We start from the raw sequence: 20249 nt of genomic DNA on the forward strand, positions 1-20249 counted from the left end.
AAGACAAGAGTGTGGAAAGCTTCTTGCTCGTGGGCGGAGCCGACTATCTGACGTATGATTTATGCACGATGACCGCTCACACTGCCACTTCCCTTGATGCCATCCGATATCTATCTACATTGATCTATTTTGACTCCACATTCCTTCCCCAAATGATCATCTTCAAGATGCCTTCTTTCCTCCATCCAGACTCACATTTGCGTGCTCTCACCTCAAGTGGAGCAAACTGTGATGGCATCACATCACAGTTTCTCTTAAGTGCCTTTTTATTGGCCGCTAGTACTTTTGCTGTCTGTTCAACGGTTTCTGCTTTTCATCATTCGTCTAGTGTCCTTCCTCCGATAAATAAATTTAAAAAAAAAAAAAAAAAAAAAAAAAAAAAAAGAAGTTGCCGTCAGATATACATTTTTCTCATCCGAGGTCAAACATTGCATACTTTCAGGCTTTTGGGGTCATGTGTGTCGCAGAGGAAATGTAAACAGCAGAAACCTGAATTTCTGAGTTATTGCCACCCCCGGCCACCCAAGGGGAAGCAGGACAAGGGGACCGACGAGACTTCCAAATGAAAGGGGAGTGTCTGGGAAATGCTTGCCTGGGTGAAAAAAAAACATCCGTTTTCTTTGGGCCCAGTGGCTGGCAGGCTTGACAAAGATGAGAGACGCACATGCACGCACACGATGGCAAGTGTCTGCATGCAGATGTGCTTTATGTGTTGAAATGTGCGCAAGCCAAATTCCACATTCCGATTATCGCTGTCTCCATCTTATCGTGTGAGCTCACAGCATACAATTTGATATGAGAGATCCATTTTATAATTGTTTTGCCGAGCATTTTGAGGTTTACAGTATGTACATTAATGACGGTATTTGTTTCAGGAAGAAAAAAATGACTCAACTTTTGTTGGTGGTTAATTCATCTCCTGGAGGGGGGGAGTCACTATTTGGTCACACACTGAAAGGGGTCTCGCGAGGTCTCCTCTTCGCAAACCTGTTGCTGACATGTTTGGCGTCCAAAACTGACTACCATTATAATAGATAATTACTGACAATTTTCAGATTTCAATTTTCACACCACTCTCGAGTCGTGTTGAATGTTTCAGAACTTTTATGATTGTGCAGCTGGACTGCACATAAAGCATGGATACGCCACCTCTTCCCAAGTGACCTCATGTGCAGTTGTGCACAAGTCAACAGCAAGCAGTGAAAGTCAGTGGTGGGAAATAACCAAGTGCAAATACAGTGGCGCTTTAACATACGACTGACACGACTTACACGTTTTTTGAAATACAAGCTGTAGTTCAGATGATCTTTTGCTTTGATGAGCAAACATTTAACATACAAGCACTGTGTAACAGCAGTGAACTCACTATACAATAGCCAGCAGTTTGACAAATAGTGGACAATTCTTCAGAAAAAGAGCATTCAAGCTGTTTAATGCCACTCCCAAGTTTTGGAGAAGAAGAAATCTCCAACTGCACCCCCTGGTCGACGATTACGTTGCCACACGCACACACACACACACACACACACACTCACTCACTCAGTGTGTCTCTTTCACAGACACTTACATACATACAAAAACAAAAACACAAAAAGTTACATTGTGTAATATAAAATGGAGCTATTACTGTTCCATTTGGCAAGATCTTTGTACCTTTGGATTATGTTGTCACTTTGTGACATTTAAAATGTCAGAAAATGAATAATTTTTTCCACCTGATCTCGATCAGCTGGAAATCACATCATCCGCCCATCGTCATTTGTACTTCTAAAGTACAGCATTAGAGTACTTTTGCCACCGCTACTGAAAGTTCTGAATTCACTGGTGGACTGTGCAAGTTAAAGTGAATATGGATCCCGAAATACAGAAATGGTTTTATTATTATTACTTTATCAATTACAAGTATATCTTTATTCATCTATGCCAGTGAGGTATAATGACAGACAGACGAATTAAATGCTCTTCCATTAGATGGGAGACGGTACAATAAGTGTTTACAGTATCTAGTCAACTTGCAAATAAATTACAAGATCATCATGATTTAATTATTCATACTTTTTTGTGACATTTTCCCATGTGAAATTGGTGCATTGGCTTAATAAAAGCTTGGAAAACAACCGAAGGGAAATTAGCGCCCCCTGCTGTCCTCAATATCGTAACCTCTTGAACGCGAGAAGGAATGACACAAAAATCATTTTTTGCACTCCACAGCACACCAGCTGGTTGCATCTGTTTATGCTTGAGCCCCATACTCACAGTCTCAGTGTCACCCACTGTTTACTGTAAATTAAAAATAAATTGTAGTTACAATAATCAACTAATCTATTTTATCGACTTCTCATTTCAACAGTAGTCACGCATAAAATAACTCTTTCGTTGTCGGCAGGATTCGAACCTGCGCGGGGAGACCCCAATGGATTTCTAGTCCATCGCCTTAACCACTCGGCCACGACAACTACGCTCACCATCAGGGCAAACATTCAATTATATATATAGCATAATTTCAATTTGAAGAATATATAAAGGAACTTTTCTTGTTTTCTCGCGAGTCAAATGAATTAGTTGTCCACTTAAACATACTTTTATGTGTTTGTCGTCAACCGGAAGTTGTTCTTCTTCATCCTTCTTTCCTCTTCGTTTTCCGGTCGTGACTTTTAGCTTGGCGTTAACATTTTGAACTCCATTCATGCGGTAAGTCATGTCGGTCGCGGCCGACTCGTTACTATTTTGCAACATTTTATCGTTAACACGCACGAAGGAAAATGTGGCAGGAGGTCGAATGATGAGGAAAAGGCACATTAAACGACCTACACGCGAGCAAGCGTGCTAACGCGAGGAGCTAATGCTATCTAGCGTGTTAAACAACATCCGTTTGTGTTCGACTGTTAGCAGGTGGAACGAACATTTTCGTTGTTTCTGTCACGATATATAGTTAAAACACGCAGTCGTTGCAGCACATAACGTTTCTGTTAGGGTACATTTGTAATCACAACTCCTTGTCTTGTGTCAACCTGCATTTTGTAGGGGAAACGTGATCAGAATTATTCAATTAAAAAACATTACTCCCCCCCAGACCGATACGAGTATTCACTTTTTGAGTACACACCGATATAGAGATACCAATAGTATTTTTTGATACGTAAAATTTTAATTAACTGCGAACACTTTCTTTGTAATTGATTCGCATGATGATTCACCAATGTGTCAAACCGCTAGTGTTGCGCCAACTACTGGGGAGGAGGACTTCCTCCATGTCAGTTTTTTTTTTTTTTGCTATAGGACCGGTACACACACAAAGATAATCGGGGAGGATTTACTCAGTCAGTTTTTTTTGTTTTTTTTTTTGCTTTAGGCCCGGTGCACACACAAAGATAGTTTTTTTTTTTGTCGTGACTTTGCCCCTTACCCAGGATTTCAAAACGCCAAATTTATAAGATTATCCTTGGGTCTAATGTATGTTAAGAATGGATTTGTCCTGATTACAGGGACAAATCTGTGTTGGGGCATACAGTCTTTAATACCCCAAATCTTGGTGTGTGGGGAAAGCCGAATCAATGACACTGAATTGTGACGTTGAACAGAGTGTAGCCAATCAAGAAAGCGCCCTGACAAGGTAACGACCGTAAATAAAAACGTCTTACCTGATGTTTTTTGTATAAAAGTGGGATCCCAAGACAGCAAGAAGTATTTTCCAAAGCTAGTCTTTTTGAGATATCATTGCCATTTTACAATAGTCACACTTCCAGCAACCTTCAGAAACACTCTGGTAAAATCGGTGCATTCTCTGAAGTGTTTCTTCTTGGGTTTTGTTAGATCACGTGTGATCAGTCGAGATTGCTGCCTCGAAGGACTTGTCGATTGGTGGTGGTATTTATGTGTGTAGTGTTCTGGGTTGAGATTATTGGAACACACCACACAATACGACCAAAACAGTTGAACGCCTGATTTATTAATTTTTTTAATCTTCATATGTGGGGTCTCACATTTAATAAAAAAAAAAAATTAAAAAAAATCTTTTAAGATTTGAAAAATCTACCAGACCTTAAGCATTGGTGGCTGGTATCGGGAGCCTTCACGAGTACCCGATTCCTTGAAACCTGGGAACTCTTGAATCGTGAAAAAGAAAACAATATATGTCTCGCGTTGAAGCATTGGCAGAGGTCCGCCGTCTCTCGATGAAAACTTGTGTGCATTTTCAGAGCGTCCGGACGAGTCTGCAGAGCGCGCGATGGCCGGCCCGGAGCTCCTGCTGGACTCCAGCATCCGTCTGTGGGTGGTGCTGCCCATAGTCTTCATCACCTTCCTGGTGGGCGTCATCCGCCACTACGTCACCCAGCTGCTGCATAGCGACAAGAAGGTGGACCTGGAGCAGCTCTCTGACAGGTCACGGTCACGACCTTCACGGGTAACTGCATTACATGAGCGATCTTGACTGACAAGTTTGTGTGTGTTTTCAGTCAGGTGCTCCTGCGCAGTCGCATCCTCCGAGAGAACGGCAAATACATCCCCAGACAGGTGAACGGGCACTCGTGGAAAAGCACACTTGGCGATCATGTAATTGTAACAAAAATGTTGACGGTCACATGACCCCAAAGTGTATGGAAAGCCGTTTAATATCCAGTCTAATGTACTACTTTGTGCTCCACTAGTTATCCTAATAGATGCAGTTTTACCTTACTCGTAACATGTAGGTGTCCTACTAGTGTGGACAAAGAGCACACTGGGACATGTAGTAGTACAGAGACCTTAAGCTGCAAATCAAGGATATCGACTGTTTTCCGTACACGACATGAGTCGCATGTCATAACGTGACTGTGATATCATGTGACCCTCTCACTTGATTAGTGTTGCAATGGTATGTACATCTTCATTAAAAATGTGTAATGTGCATGTTGAGCAGTCTTTGATTACATTGTCTATAAGCATTCACTTGTTTTTTTTTGTCAGTTTATGTTGAGTCATTAGAGTGTGTTTGTGTGCGCGCAGTCATTCACCATGAGGAAGCATTACTTCAACAATGCGGAAACGGGCTTCTTCAAGAAGGTCAAGAGGAAGGTGGTCCCCAAAAACCCGATGACAGGTGTGCGTGTGCCCGTGTCACATCCAGTTCATCAACATGGCTGTCGTTTAGGGTGGGCGATGTGGTCTTATAATACATTCATAACATCATGCACAAAAAACTAATTTCCTATTTTAATAATTTTTCCCCCATCACTTACGGAAAAAATAAATGACAATGACATACAGTGGAACGTCAGGTTACAAATTAAATTAGTTCCGTGACTAATGCAAAAAATTTGGAAACCGAGGTAATGTTTCTCATTGAATGAATGGAATTGCAATTAATCTGTTCCAAACAACCCACAGCTCGTGACCATTGGTGAGGGTAGGAACGTAGATGGAAAGGTAAATCGAGATTCTTCACAAACGACGCACCGATACGGAGTCTGCATGACTGAAGACGCTGCACCAATGCGTCTGTCGATCTCCCGCTCCATTCTTCCTTGCCCGTGAACAAGACCCCGAGATACTTGAACTCCACTTGGGCAGGATCGCTTGTTTGACCCGGAGAGGGCACCCTTTATCGCTTTGCTATGAAAGTGAGATAAACAGACTAACGTATCCCGTGTATCTTTGGAAGACGTTATTACGCAGCACGAGAAGAAGCATGACCTAGATCCTTCCGCTTGTTGGTGCCCAGACTGTTCGCAAATCGAAAATGGTATGTAAACAGAGGTAATTTTTCTACGGAAATTTTGGGTGGAACCCGAATTGTTTGTAAAAGTCGTTCGTAACCTGAGGTTCCACTTAAATTCAAAACAAGTTTTGCTTTTTGTTGTTTTTTTTTAAATAAGATTTGCTGTAGTTCGCATGCTAATTTTCACTAGAAGTTTTACTAGAACTAAAGTCGCTAGTCGAAAAAGTCACTAGAGGGGGTTGGAAAATTGGCCAAGTTGTCAGTTGACTGTAAACGAGCTGTGTGTGTGTAAGCAGCGCATGTCAGCTTTGACCGATGGAAGCCGGAAAAAAAAAAAAAAAAGTCTGACACCCTCAAAGCGATTCATGGCTCAGCCTAAGGAGTCGGTGTGCATCAGTTGTCTTTCCACGTTTGTGCGTCAGCCGTTTTCTCGTGCCTTCCAGACACGAGCATGCTGACAGACATGATGAAAGGAAACCTGACCAACGTGCTGCCCATGATCGTGATTGGCGGCTGGATCAACTGGGCCTTCTCTGGATTCGTCATAAGTTAGCTCCAGCGCTTCATGTCTGTCCTTCGTGTCTAGGACAGTAACTTTAGCCTCTCCTCCATGTAGCCAAGGTCCCGTTCCCGCTGACGCTGAGGTTCAAGCCCATGTTGCAGCGCGGCATTGACCTGCTCACACTGGACGCGTCCTGGTTCGTACGGCAATCAATACAAATTCACTACTCGCAACAAGGATGTTGGGTGATATTTCAGTTTGAACCAAAAATGCACTGACCTATACAGGTTAACTTAATTTGACTATCTGTAAACTTTCAAATGTCCAACTGTTCATTTTTTTTGCCAGTAGCCACTGACAGGACATGGTCATTAACGATATGCCTGCTGTGTACAGGGTGAGCTCTGCATCCTGGTACTTTCTCAATGTGTTTGGCCTGAGGAGCATGTACAGCCTCATCTTGGGACAAGACAATGGTTAAGTCTCCACACGCGTGAGCAACGCACGCCCAAGAGCATTTCAACACTTCGGACACCTTTGTTCCCCGCAGCCGCTGACCAATCGCGCGTCATGCAGGACCAGATGACCGGCGCCGCCATGGCCATGCCCCCGGACCCCAACAAGGCATTTAAGGTAACGTGCCTGTGTCGTTTCTGGTGTTTTACTGGCGGTTGTGCTCATCTACTGAATGGCTGCTTGCAGAGCGAGTGGGAGGCGCTGGAGATCGTGGAGCACAAGTGGGCGCTGGAAAACGTGGAGGAGGAGCTCATGGCCCGGGAGCTTAACTTCGGAGGAATCTTCAGCCAGGACCTCAAGTCCGCCGTGTTCTAGAAGGCGATACTAGAACGGGCCTGGGCAAGTATGGCCACCCGAGCCCTACATGTCGCCCACTTCTATCTTTAAGCTGGCACACCAAACATTTACTTTGTCAAAAATCCTATTGGTTGTATTGAGTTTTTTTTTTTTTTTTCCTTAAACTTTGTTAAAAAATAAATTCTTTTTTCATTACTCAAATATTAGGTCAGTTGATTTCATGTAAATAAAATACCAACATAAACATTTATTGTAAATATTTGCAAACTATTTTACAAACAAATAATTTGATCAATAATCAAATTACTAAATTTGCATGAATTCTATTTAAAAATGTTACTGAAAATGAAATACTAAAAATGTTTAACATTTTAGTGCATAGTTGTGTATAAAACCAAAAAAATGCATTTTAACTTTCTAGAAAATTGTCAAATAATTGTCTGATTATAATTAGTAAAATTGAGAAATGAGCATGAATTATTATATGAAATAAATATTTTGAAAAAAAACATTTAATTGGTCAATTATTAGATGAACATTTTATTAAATTGACCAATTTTACATACACTTTCCCCCCTCTCTCTTTTTTATCTGTCCATGATGAAGAGTAAATGTGGCCTGTACTGTTCTAAAATGCTTTTTATACCTCAGATGTCACAAGTCATGGACAACCAATCAGATCAACCTTTTCTCATTGTTAATCCTTAATTTATAAAGTTTTAACACACAATTCTTGGAAGTAGACAAGGTGTCCTTTTATTTCAAAAGTCTTATAAAATCTTTGAAAATTTGACAAACAGGAAGACCAAAGAAAGCCCAACCAGTTTCCATAAAAAGAAGCTCTGTTAGAAAAATACTGTACAGCATCATAGCTGTCGATCAAACATTTGGTGGCAGGGGGATAAAGAAGCGCCTCCACGGCCTCACTCGGTCATGTGACGCCCAATAAATAGAACAACAAGCAAAATATACAAAAAAAAGATGTACAAATATGGCAATATGAAAGATACAAATCAAAGTTGACAGGTTCAAATCTGAGTCGTGTGTCGAATTAGGTAAAGACTCTGATTCACATGTCCATCCATCCAATCACATTTGTCTCTGAAATCTTTTTTTTTTTTTTTTTTTTGTCAGGATGAAAAAAACCTGAATTAAGAGACTAATCTGATTGGACCAAGAAAACAGGAATTCAGAGACATACCTGATTGGACAAAGGATGGATTAATTGCTTAATCTGAACTGTTAGGACCCCCCCCCCCCCCGCCCCTCCATTATTTAACCAGGTCAAACCCATTGGGATCATGAACTGTTTCACAATGATGACCTGGCCAAGAGGTCAAGCAGCATGTCATGAGAACAGTTACAAGACATGACAGATTTCTATCATCCAATCTGATTAGTGTCTCTGAATTTGTATTTTTTTGGGGTATCTCATCAAATTAGTCTGAATTCATATATTTGTTTTTTTCCAACCATAATAGTTTCAGAATTTATAGATTTCCATCATCCAATCAGATAAGTCTCAATTCATAGATTCACTTGGTCCAATCAAATTATTGTCTCTGAATTAAGACATTTCTATCATCCAACACAATTTACCTTCTCTGAATGAATAGATTATCATGGTTGTTTTTAGCCTATCAAAGAGTTCAATTACAGATTGGGAGGTGTACAACTGTCGCTGGTAATCTTTAAAAACCATCAAAGAAAATAAAGGCGAATTTACCCGCTAAACCCATCGGTCGTTCAGTCCGTCTCCATGGTGAGCTCAGCGAAGGCGGAGGCGGCGTCGGCGCACGGCGGCGTGACAGAGGCGGCGCCAGCGTCTGCCTCGGAGGGCCGCGGGGACGAGGTCGAGTTTGCGGAGGTCGCGGACAGAGAAGGTTTCCTCATCTTGTCTTGCCGATGGTAGAAGAGCACGTAGGCGGCGTTGGTCTGCAACATATCGCAAACCGTGACGGAAAAGCAACTTTTAATGGCTTGGAGACAAACCATCCATTTTCGAGACGGGTCGCGGTTTTCAAGGAAATTCTAAGATTTAATTCTCGTAATATTACAACTTTTATCTCAAATATATTTAATAAGAAGTTATTTACTTACTTTATTGTTACAATAATCTAAACTTTAAAAAAAATGCAGTGTACCCCCACTATTTGCGGAGGGTAGAGACAGGGCCAGACTGCGGATAGCGAAAATCTCTGAATAATTGAAGGCCATTATAATTGACAGTAAAAAAAAATAAGCAGGAAAATACCAATAAGTGGTTTCTGGGAAAAAAGGGGTAGACCCCCCTGCCCAAAAACTTTATCTTTCTCAAAAGCTGCGGATATGCAAGGGTTCCAACATACGTTTTCCACAAAAATATAATTTATACTTTATTTCTTGAAAAAAGTAGTGCGGATGTGCAGGTTGCTTATTTAGTTTTTTTTTTTCTTTTGCTCGCTCCTCACCATGAAAGACTAGGTGGGGTTTCACCAACAAATATTAATATTTACGACTTTCTCAAACATTTACATTATCGTAATATTATAACTTTAATCTCGAAAATATACCCATCTCAAAAATACAAGACTTTGACTTGTAGTATATGAGTTATCTAAAGTACTTTTTTTCTCAAATACTTCATTCTCGTTATACCTTAATTCTTGAAAATATATATATATTTTTTTATTATTTCTGTCAGCATAAGAAAATTGTCACACAATCACAATATAGATAAAATTAAGAATAGCTGTTGAAAAAGCTTATAAATGCTGAACCCTTGTTCTCTGTCTTCCATTCAGACAATGTAAACCTTAAAAATATTGCTTGGACATTCTAAGACTTTATTCTGATAATTTTACGACTCTAATCTTGAAAAAAATATAACTTTACCCATGCAATATTACAACATTAATCTCACATGTACATGTTTTGTCAAAAAAATATTCAACAACTCTCGTCATATTTATATTAACTCACCATGATCTGCTCCTCTGTGGCGTATGTCACTTTGCTGTCGTCGAAGTAGTACCACTGACCGTTGTCCTTGTTACGTGCATAGCTGGTGTCTACACACGCGGACACACACAAAGTTGACTGAGACGCTTTCATACGCTGGGAAAAGACGAGTAAGAACTCAAAGTCGTACAGTGTCCGTCTCTGAGTCCTCCGTAGTGGTTGGACACGGCGATGAGGTCGTAGCGGCTCGGAGGCTCCCCATTGGACAGCTTCTTCCTCAAGAGACAACCGGAGAAGTCCAGATTTCTGCAACAAGCAAGAATGCATGCACACACTTTCTGGATGAGTGTGCTTGCTTTTGTCTTAGTTGTGGCACCATCTTACAGCAGTCCAGTTTTATTGACTTGACATTTGTTCTTATCTTTCAACTTTATTTTGTCATTTCACCTTTGCTGGGGGGACATTACGACTGGATTAGATGTGTGTGAGGATTCTTGTCTGTTTATATAGCACCATATTCGAGGGACACTTTTAGAGGACATTCTGAGTGGTCTAAACAAGGACAATGCTAATATTAGCCCCGAGCATTAGACTGTGTACGTGTGTGTAGCTAAGTTTCGTTTTAACAGCTTGTTCAACTATGAGGACATGCAGGAAGTGAAGCAGCACTTTGCGGGGTTGCACGTGGACGCTGCAGGACAACAGGAGAACGCACCCACATATGCCAACGGTGTGTGCGTGCGATCGCGTGCGTGTGTACCTGAGGGGGAAGTCTACAATAGTGTCAAGCTTCTCCCTGGTGAACTTGGTGTAGGAGAACCTCTTGAGGTGGATGATGAGGACCTCGGGCAGAGACCACAGGTCCAGTTTCTTGGTGGCCAGCTGGTGCTTCTTACACATGGGACAGTACCTGACAACACATACCCGCACACTCATTGGAGTAGGCAGTTTGTGTGCGTTCGTGCGTGTGAGTCTACCATGGGTTTTCCTCCTCCAGTGTCTCCACGGTGGTGAAGAGCTGAATGCACTCCTGCAGCTGTACGGTGGTCTGCTGCTGAGGAATGTCCATGCTGCTGTGCTTTACGTATTTCTGCAGCACAACCACAGGGCACAGCAGACCAGCAGCCAATCAGAAGCCAGAACAAAGGGAGACGGGCAAGCTGTAGCTTTAGCTTGCTATATAGCTCCGGTCCTTTACACCAGGGGTTCTCAAACTGTGGTCATCTTTGGACCCATTATTTGTAATTATCTTGATGAATTATCTTCCTTAGCTTTGGGCCAACTAAAAACTAAAAATTCACGTGTTAAAACTATTTCTTCCCGCACTAAACTCTGATATTGTAAAATTACGACTCCCTTGGAAAAATACGACTTTGTTTTCATCATATTACAAATTTTATCCCCACAAAATCTGTCTAGTAAAGGTTCCAACTTTTTTTCCCTTGAACAAATACAACTTTATTGATAAATGCATTGATGTGCAATAAATTAGCATTTATTGGGATATTATTTTTCGACGACAATAACTTGGAACAAATATACACTGACCTCCGCCTCGTTTTCGTTGTAGAATCTCTTCTTGGTTTCAGCGTCCCAGTCCAAAGCCACGTAAGGCTGTGCTGCTTACACCAACACACACATCATATCAAACATACTCTGTGTGTGTGTATGCCCGCATGCGTGCACTCACAGTTGAAGGTCACGTCGGGGCCCATCTCCCGCTCGGTGCCGTTGCAGTTGACCGCCTGGATGTCGAACAGACGCTTCTTCCTGCGACATGCCCTCGTCTTGGCCGCTTGCTCATCGGCTGGCAGGCTGGGAGAACACGCCTCCTCCCGCTTGCAGTCTTCTTCCGTGGCGGTGTCATTTTGCGCCGCCGCCTCCTCGTTCTCTTCGTCGACGTCTGCCCGGCTCTCCTCGCCACGGGCGTTGATGTGGCCGTCGCTCGGGCCGGTGTCGCTGCTGCAGAGGGGCTTGGCGGCGTACACATTGTGGACGTCGCCCTCCACCGGAGGGGGCGGTCGCATGTGGACCTCCGAGGGAGGGGCGTGGTCCTGGTAGTGGTCGTTCGCCAGCCCGTCGGCGCAGCACACCACCAACTGCGAGGGTCCCACTCGCGCCATTTCCTCTTGCTCATCATCTGAGCAGAAAAATTAACATACAGTAAAGACATAATTAAATAGAACTAAAAAGAATGAAACCGTTTTTGTCACACTGCATCAATTACAAGATGCTCCTTCTGGTGTGCCTGCCTTAGCAACCTGGGGGCAGTACAAGACGAGGGATATGGGTCAGTTTTATAGGATTCGATCAATAACAGTGATTAGTGGGAGTTAAATTGTCGACAGTGACGAAGGTCCATAAACTTGGATTAGTTTGGTGCAGGAGAACTTCTTGCTTCCCCACAGAGAATCAGAATCTTTATTGTCATTGGACAGCGTACAAGGGACTAACGCAGCCCATGAGGTCAGTTTGTTACCGTCACTGATGCCGTTGGTCTGACTTTTGTATAGCTCCTCTTCATCGTCGTCTTCCTCTAGCTCCTCAGAGGGATTGGGCACTCGCACGTAGCGCCTACACGCAGACGCAAACACACCACTTACATTCGTCTCACATCAGCACACGGGTGGCGAAGTTAGTGAAGTCTGCGCGTTGAGTGCGACTCACGCCAGTCTCTGCAAGAAGATTTGGTAGAGCGCCTCTTGGCTGCAGCTGCTGCGTGGCACGCTGAGCAGCAGGGGGTGTCCAAATAGCGTGGTGTTGACCGAGCCGTAGTCTCTATAGTGGGAACGCTCCCTCAGATAGAGCGCCAGTATCACCTGCTGGTCGCTTTGCACGCTGCACTCGTACCTACACACACACAAATGATTTGTCCTCAGGATGCTGGGAGAGGCCTTACACAGGAAGTAGAAAAAGGGGCCTTTGTACACGAAGATGTCGTCCCGGTCCAGGATGCAGTTCAGAGATTCATCTGGCGTGTAGATTTTATAAAAGCGATGTTTGAACACATCGGCAACCACCATCTGAAACACACACAGCCCACACAGTTTAGACCTGGCGTCTCATTTTTATTGGCACACGGAATACTCTAATATGGAATTAAAAGACTTGGCTTGACACAAAAAAGAACATCAGTTTTTTTTCCTGTATGATGGAAAAGTGGATTACTAAGACGCGTTTACGCTCACCTGAGTGTCGGGAACGTTAGTCATCTCTGACAGAGCCAAGCAGAGGTCCGACACTTTTCCTGCCTTGGGAACCACAACGCGATGCTGCACACGTACACACACACACACACACACACACACACATACACACACACACACACACACGAGAAGCATCAACACAATACTGAAATTACCTACAAAAATAAAAATAAAAGCAACCTCAGCCCATGTTCGCCTGTCTCGAATTGAAAAACCATTTTAACTCCAGTCCTGTAGGTGACAGTGATGGACATAAAAGTTGCCGGGAACTGCCACACACAGAAAGCCTTTTTCTTTAAATTTTCTTCCTTGGTCCATGAAGTATTTACTGAGTTTTGTGTACATTGGTTTTGCAGTTTTTGTCAAATATTTGACATCATTCATCAAATAGTGACCACAGCTTTTCTGCCATGCTCTGCCCACACATACAATTTAGCATCACCTATATGTCTGGTTAATACAAATGCTTAAAATGTTGTGGAATTTTTTTTTAAGGACAATTAGGAAAGCTTCCTTAAGACCCCTGGAAATAGCCAAAATGACCCTAAAACGTCCAACTTTAAAACCAAAATGGCAGACTTTGGCCATGGCTTCTTGAGACTTATGTAGGTCTACTCATGTTAGACACGTCGACTAAATGTTTCACTGTTCAGGCTCTAAACTGTATAACATTGAGTGTAATAATAAAAACGTACTTGGACAAAAATAAAGGCTGCCACTCTAATGCTACGTTCACACTGGAGCAAAGGGAACTTTTGCCTTGCATTACTCACACGAGTTTGATCGTGGGACTTATTTATACACACTGAAGACACATTTGCTTCATTTGCACCACATTGATATTGTCCTCCCACGGTCGTCTTCAGCGGGTCGTCGGACGTGAGCAGTGCACTGTGAGCAGCCACGGGAGCAGGCGGGATGTTCCGTTCCCTAGGCTGGCTCTTTGCTCACAATTTTCCAATCCGATTAGCTGTCGCAACGCAATTTCAGACTTGAAGTTCAAATTTCCCAACTCTGAATGGGCGAAGAGCGAAGGATCTCGTGCTCGTCCCACTCACGTTGTGTGAAATGCATCGCCCGGCACGGATTCGTGCCTATTCTCGTGGACTGCATTGACTTTATATGTAATCACAGTTGCGTGAATGATTCAATTAATGTCTGGTGAGAACGCATAATAATGTTTCAAAGAAGTGTAAAATTCCCAGAAAATTTCAAAAGCAATTATTTTATTTTTTTAATATTCCAGATTGGGCGGCCAATTTTTTTTTTTTTAATATTCCAGATTGGGCGGCATGGTGGACGACTGGTAAAAGTTCTGAGGACCAGGGTTCAATCCCCGGCCCCGCCTGTGTGGAGTTTGCATGTTCTCCCCGTGCCTGCGTGGGTTTTCTCCGGGCATTCCGGTTTCCTCCCACATCCCAAAAACATGCATAGTAGGTTAATTGACAACTCTAAATTGCCCGTAGGTGTGAATGTTGCAAATGGTTGTTTGTTTATATGTGCCCTGGGATTGGCTGGCAACCAGTTCAGGGTGTACCTGCCTGATGATAGCTGGGATAGGGTCCAGCACGCCCGAGACCCTAGTGAGGAGAAGCGGCTCAGAAAATGGATGGATGGATATTCCAGATTGGAAAATTTCCATGGGAATTTACTGTGAAATGAGGGTAGTTCAAAGGGCTAATGTACTTTTTTTTTTAATAGTGATGTGTGAAAGGTTTCTGAAAAGTTTAGATTTGTGTTGTTTAAAAATATCTTAAATGTTCATGCACTGTAGCAACGTTTAAAAAAAAATGTCCTGGGCGCTGCCATATTTATCGAACACGTGACTGGATAACCCGGATAGTGATGTCACATATCGTAAACCTAATTTCTGAATGGTTTTGAAAAAAACAACACATGCACACAACCTTTAGGCACTTTTCCCAGCTAAATTAATCGGTTCCAATTGAGCCATACATTTTAAGTGTCATGTTAAATTCAGTGTCCCTTAAATTAAACGGTATCACCATAAATAAATACATTTTGTTTTGTCATAAGCAGACATTGATGCAAAATAGATCGCTCTCCTTGCCCACGAGATGGTATTAACAATACCTTAATTGCTCGATTGTTTTCACATCTCTCAGACGCGATGTATCTAAAGCTTGTTCGTACCACTGTACTTGAATGAAATCTGGTTGTTTTATTGAAGTTTATGCTAAAATGTAATTCCCACGACTATATTTAAGTTCCCTAAAATGTGTGAACCTTCAATTTTGTACATTCCAGGTTTCTGGTCACCTGATAATAGCTTATTAAGAGATCAAACCAACCCTTGGCTGAGGTAACAGTGAGAACATTTGGCTGGGACTGACCTGCATGGGTTTGGCGTACGGTTCGAGCGAGATGAAGAAGACTTCCATGACGCGCTCCTTGCTGACAGGAAGTGGAATGCTCAGGTAGCAGAACGGGTCGAAAGTGACGGACACCTTGTGGCACTGGGGACAGATGAGCGTGGACTTGAAGAGGCCGTGGAAGGTGTCGACGATCACAGAGTAGTTGCGCCGTCGGTGGTTCCGCCACGCCTCCTCAGCCACTTCCTGCTTGAGCAAAAACATGCATAAAAACACACTTACAATAGATAAAAAATGTGTCGAAGCTTTTAATTAAATTGAAGAAAATGAAATGGGGTAACCAAAAGAGCCTGTGCACACGATAAGCCCTCACAATCAAACGCTTTTGGAAAGAAGAGGACTATAATGTGTCTGTCTGTCTTTTATTTAGTATTTACTATGGCGTGGTTTGCGTGTCTGCCTCACAATTCTGCATTTATGGGTTTAAATCGTTCTTCATATCTGAATTTTGCATGTTTTTCCCATGTTTGCGTGAATTTTTCCTCCCACATTCCTAAAACATGCACGTTAAGCCTGCCGCACACCGAGCGATGTGGCCGAACCAGACTGAACTGTCGCATGTTGTGCGGGGTTTGGCAACCATTTTCATGAGTGGCCAATCAGTCCGCCACTGGTTTAGATGCAATTCAAAATTTGAATCGTCGGTGCATGTCGGAAAAAAATAAACATAAGCTTTCACTAGCGCCGAAAATAAATTTCCAGATTTTAAGAACGACCGCCATGCCGCTCCCGAGCCACAAATAAGTTATAAAGTATCATATTTTGTGTTTTAAAACAATACTAATCGACAACCCCAATGCCAATGAGACGTGTTAAACATAAATAAAAACAGAATACAATGATTTGCAAATCATGTTCAACCTATATTTAATTGAATACACTACAAAGACAAGATATTTAATGTAAAAACTGATGAACTGTATTGTTTTTAGCAAATAATCATTAACTTAGAATTTTATGGCTGCAACATGTTCCAAAAAATCTGGAAAAGACTGAGAAAGTTGATGAATGCTCATCAAACACCTGTTTGGAACATCCCACAGGTGAACAGGCCAATTGGGAACAAGTGGGTGCCATGATTGGGTATAAAAGGAGCTTCCCTGAATTGCTCAGTCATTCATTCACAAGCAAAGATGGGGTGAGGTTCACCTCTTTGTGAGAAAATAGTCAAACAGTGAGATAGTGCCAGTTTAAGGACAATGTTCTTCAATTTACAATTGGAAGGAATTTAGGGATTTCATCATCTACGGTCCATAATATCATCAAAAGGTTCAGAGAATCTGGAGAAATCACTGCATGTAAGCAGCAAAGACGAAAACCAACAGTGAATGCCCATGACCTTCGATCCCTCAGGCGTCACTGCATCAAAAACCGACATCACTGTGTAAAGGATATCACCGCATGTGCTGAGGAACACTTCAGAAAACCAATGTCAGTAAATACAGTTCGGCGCTACATCCGTAAGTGCAACTTGAAACTCGACTTTGGAAAGCAAAAGCCATTTATCAACAATACCCAGAAACGCCGCCGGCTTCTCTGGGCCCAATCTCATCTAAGATGGACTGATGCAAAGTGGAAAAGTGTTCTGTGGTCCGACAAGTCCACATTTCAAATTGTTTTTGGAAATTGTGGACGTCGTGTCCTCCGGGCCAAAGAGGAAAAGAATCCTCCGGACTGTTATGGACGCAAAGTTCAAAAGCCAGCATCTGTGATGTATGGGGCTGTGTTAGTGCCAATGGCATGGATAACTTACACATCTGTGAAGGCACCATTAATGCTGAAAGGTACATACAGGTTTTGGAGAAACATATGCTGCCATCCAAGCAACCTCTTTTTCATGGACGCCGCTGCTTATTTCAGCAAGACAATGCCAAACCACATTCTGCATGTGTTACAACAGCGTGGCTTCGTAGTAAAAGAGTGCGGGTACTAGACTGGCCTGCCTGCAGTCCAGACCTGTCTCCCATTTAAAATGTGTGGCGCATTATGAACCGTAAAATACGGCAACAGAGTTCCCGGACTGTTGGACAGCTGAAGCTGTAAATCAAGCAAGAATGGGGAAGAATTCCACCTACAAAGCTTCAACAATTAGTGTCCTCAGTTCCCAAATGTTAATTGAATGTTGTCAAAATAAAAGGTGATGTAACACAGTGGTAAACGTGACCCTGTCCCAGCTTTTTTGGAACGTGTTGCAGCCATAAAATTCTAAGTTAATGATTATTTGCTAAAAACAAAGTTTATCAGTTTGAACATTCAATAGGTTGAACATGATTTGCAAATCATTGTATTCTGTTTTTATTTATGTTTAACACAACGTCCCAACGTCATTGGAATTGGGGTTGTATAACAATGTGTGCCTTGGATGATAAAGCAAGGCTTGTGGCGAAAATGTACACGAGTGGTACATACCCGGGTAAGTTCAAATGAATGTGAGCTAAGTGTTTTTTGGGGATACTTGAGAAAATAAAGATGACTATGATTCTGAGCTCTCTGAAAATATCCACTATCACTTTTATTCTCGTCATCTTTCTGTAGCAACCCGCTTCTTTCTTAACTATATTTTTATGGTTTAATTAACGTGATTACAGTACAAAGCACTATATGTACAGGATCAAACGCCTACACAAGCTCGCTGTTTATGGTGTCCATATATCCAATCACTCAATGTGCGGCGGGGAGTCGTCAACTGTCTTTTGTTTTTTATCCATCCATCCATCCATCCATTTTCTGTACTGCTTCATACTCACAAGGGTTGCGGTCGTGCTGGAGCCTATCCAAACTATCTTCGGATGAGAGGCAGGGACACCCTAAACTGGTTGCCAGCCAATCGCAGGGCACATATAAACAACCATTCGCGCACACATTCACACCTACAGGCAATTTAGAATCTTCAATCAACCTACCATGCATGCTTTTGGGATGTTGGAGGAAACCGGAGTGCCCGGAGAAAACCCACGCAGGCACAGGGAGAACATGCAAATTCCACACAGGCAGGGCTGGGATTTGAACCCGGTCCACAGAACAGTGAGGCAGATGTGCTAACCAGTCTTCTACCACGCCGCTGTCTTTTTTTTCTTTTTAAAAAAAAAATAATAATCATGTAATATTTTTTGTTTTAAAAAAAAAAAAAAAAAAAAAAAAAAAGAAATAATTTCCCCCCACAACTATTCAAAAAAAAAAAAACATTCTAAGAAACAAATGCTGAAAAAAAAAATTATTTCTCGAAAAAAATAACTCTTTATTGGGAAAAATACAACTTAACACCTGCATTATTGTAATGCGTTTTTTTGTTTTTACTTGGAAATTTATTTGTTTATTTTTTTAAATTCTCTCAATTGTTCCTTTCATAACCAAAGAAGCTGTGACCTGGTCCGGGCGTCCTTCCGCGTCTCGCAGCTCGATGTATTCTTTATTCTTGACCCGGTTCAGGTCCTCGTGCAGCCCGTCCAGCAGGAAGGAAAGCAGCTCTTGACTGTCGTGTTGCTGGTAGCCCAGGAACTGAGACGCAAAGTGGCCCACCTTGGTCTGCACACACGCACAAAAGCAACACGCATCAGGCACCACTGCCGGTCGCACTCGTCCTGCGGCGCGGCGGCACCTTGAAGACGCGCGGCACCACCGAGTAATGGTGGCCTGACCACATTTGCTTGATGACGTCGGCGTAAGCCTCGGCGATCTCGCCTTTCATGCCCAGCGGGTTGGAGAAATTGAGCTCCTCCAGGTAGGAGCTCTGCAGGAAGTACTCGGTCAAGGGAGGAGTATTGCTCAGACACTGCAGGGCGGACGAGACTGCGTCAGCGTGCGTGTGTGCACGTGTGTGTATGTGTGCATTGAGACCTGCAGGGCAGAGTTCATGAAGCAGGTGTTGCCGAGGTTTGTGAGGCCGCAGACACCGGGCTGACCTTGATACGAGTCCTGCTCCTCCACTGAGTTCCTCCTGGAAAACAATCATCAGGCTTCGAGGAGACAGGAAAGAAAGGGGCAGGGGTGCACCACCACACTGTCCATTTTAACTGACGGGCTTGTTCAAAGTGGTAAAACAGTAAATGGCGCCCATGTTTCACCCTCTGGACCACCACTACACAATGTGGTATTAAAGGAGACATAATTATGCGTGGGCGGCACGGTGACCGACTGGTTAAGAGCGTCCAGAACTGTCTCCCATTGAAAATGTGTGGTGCATCGTGAAGCGTAAAATATGACAACAGAGACCCCAGACTGTTGGACAGCTGAAGCTGTACATCAAGCAATCATGGGAAAGAATTCCACCTACGAAGATTCAACAATTAGTGTCCTCAGTTCCCAAATGTTTATTGAATGTTGTTAAAAGAAAAGGTGATGTAACAGTGGTAAACATGACCCTGTGCCAGCTTTTTTGGAACGTGTTGCAGCCATACAATTCTAAGTTAATGATTATTTGCTAAAAACAAAGTTTATCAGTTTGAACATTAAATTGGTTGAACATGATTTGCAAATCATTGTATTCTGTTTTTATTTATGTTTAACACAACGTCCCAACGTCATTGGAATTGTATAACAATGTGTGCCTCAGATGATAAATGATTTTTTGGACATACTTGGGAAAATAAAGATGATTATGATTCTGAGCTCTCTGAAAATATTAGAGTAGAATGTTAAAGCGTCTCCCTCACAGTTCTGAGGACCTGGGTTCAAGCCCTAGCCCCGCCTGTCTGGAG

General features: G+C 42.6%; 2 protein-coding genes and 1 non-coding gene across 3 annotated transcripts in view; 1 reads left to right on the plus strand and 2 right to left on the minus strand.

Moving 5' to 3' along the window:
• Positions 1-2374: 2374 nt before the first annotated feature.
• On the minus strand, positions 2375-2456 carry trnas-aga (transfer RNA serine (anticodon AGA)). The gene has a single exon. It is a non-coding gene; the product is annotated as a tRNA-Ser (tRNA).
• A 156-nt stretch (positions 2457-2612) lies between these two features.
• On the plus strand, positions 2613-7487 carry zgc:86609 (ER membrane protein complex subunit 3-like). Its single transcript, XM_061698799.1, has 9 exons — positions 2613-2691; positions 4200-4383; positions 4458-4515; positions 4987-5080; positions 6142-6246; positions 6315-6396; positions 6597-6676; positions 6751-6833; positions 6903-7487. Exons 2-9 carry the CDS (start codon positions 4229-4231, stop codon positions 7029-7031), a joined length of 786 nt encoding a protein of 261 aa, XP_061554783.1. The 5' UTR covers positions 2613-2691; positions 4200-4228; the 3' UTR covers positions 7032-7487.
• A 266-nt stretch (positions 7488-7753) lies between these two features.
• The window catches only part of usp11 (ubiquitin specific peptidase 11), a 22197-nt gene continuing 9701 nt past the window's right edge, over positions 7754-20249 (minus strand). The window contains exons 7-21 of the mRNA XM_061698760.1: positions 19390-19489; positions 19151-19324; positions 18919-19077; positions 15514-15738; positions 13142-13225; positions 12882-12976; positions 12621-12803; positions 12433-12527; positions 11644-12093; positions 11502-11572; positions 10931-11043; positions 10714-10863; positions 10144-10259; positions 9975-10063; positions 7754-8948 (exon numbers count right to left, since the gene is read on the minus strand). Of these exons, the coding sequence (XP_061554744.1) occupies positions 8760-8948; positions 9975-10063; positions 10144-10259; positions 10714-10863; positions 10931-11043; positions 11502-11572; positions 11644-12093; positions 12433-12527; positions 12621-12803; positions 12882-12976; positions 13142-13225; positions 15514-15738; positions 18919-19077; positions 19151-19324; positions 19390-19489 (2293 nt within the window). The 3' untranslated portion in view covers positions 7754-8759. The remainder of the gene's footprint in view (positions 8949-9974; positions 10064-10143; positions 10260-10713; positions 10864-10930; positions 11044-11501; positions 11573-11643; positions 12094-12432; positions 12528-12620; positions 12804-12881; positions 12977-13141; positions 13226-15513; positions 15739-18918; positions 19078-19150; positions 19325-19389; positions 19490-20249) is intronic.

This window comes from Phycodurus eques, chromosome 1 (assembly GCF_024500275.1).
Source record: "Phycodurus eques isolate BA_2022a chromosome 1, UOR_Pequ_1.1, whole genome shotgun sequence".
Lineage (NCBI taxonomy): Eukaryota > Metazoa > Chordata > Actinopteri > Syngnathiformes > Syngnathidae > Phycodurus > Phycodurus eques.

Coding starts and splice junctions, on each gene's coding strand:
- zgc:86609 (XM_061698799.1), top strand. CDS start 4,229: ATGGCCGGCCCGGAGCTCCTGCTGGACTCCAGCATCCGTCTGTGGGTG. Junction 4,384..4,457: donor CTGGAGCAGCTCTCTGACAG/GTCACGGTCACG, acceptor GTGTGTTTTCAG/TCAGGTGCTCCTGCGCAGTC. Junction 6,677..6,750: donor CATCTTGGGACAAGACAATG/GTTAAGTCTCCA, acceptor TGTTCCCCGCAG/CCGCTGACCAATCGCGCGTC.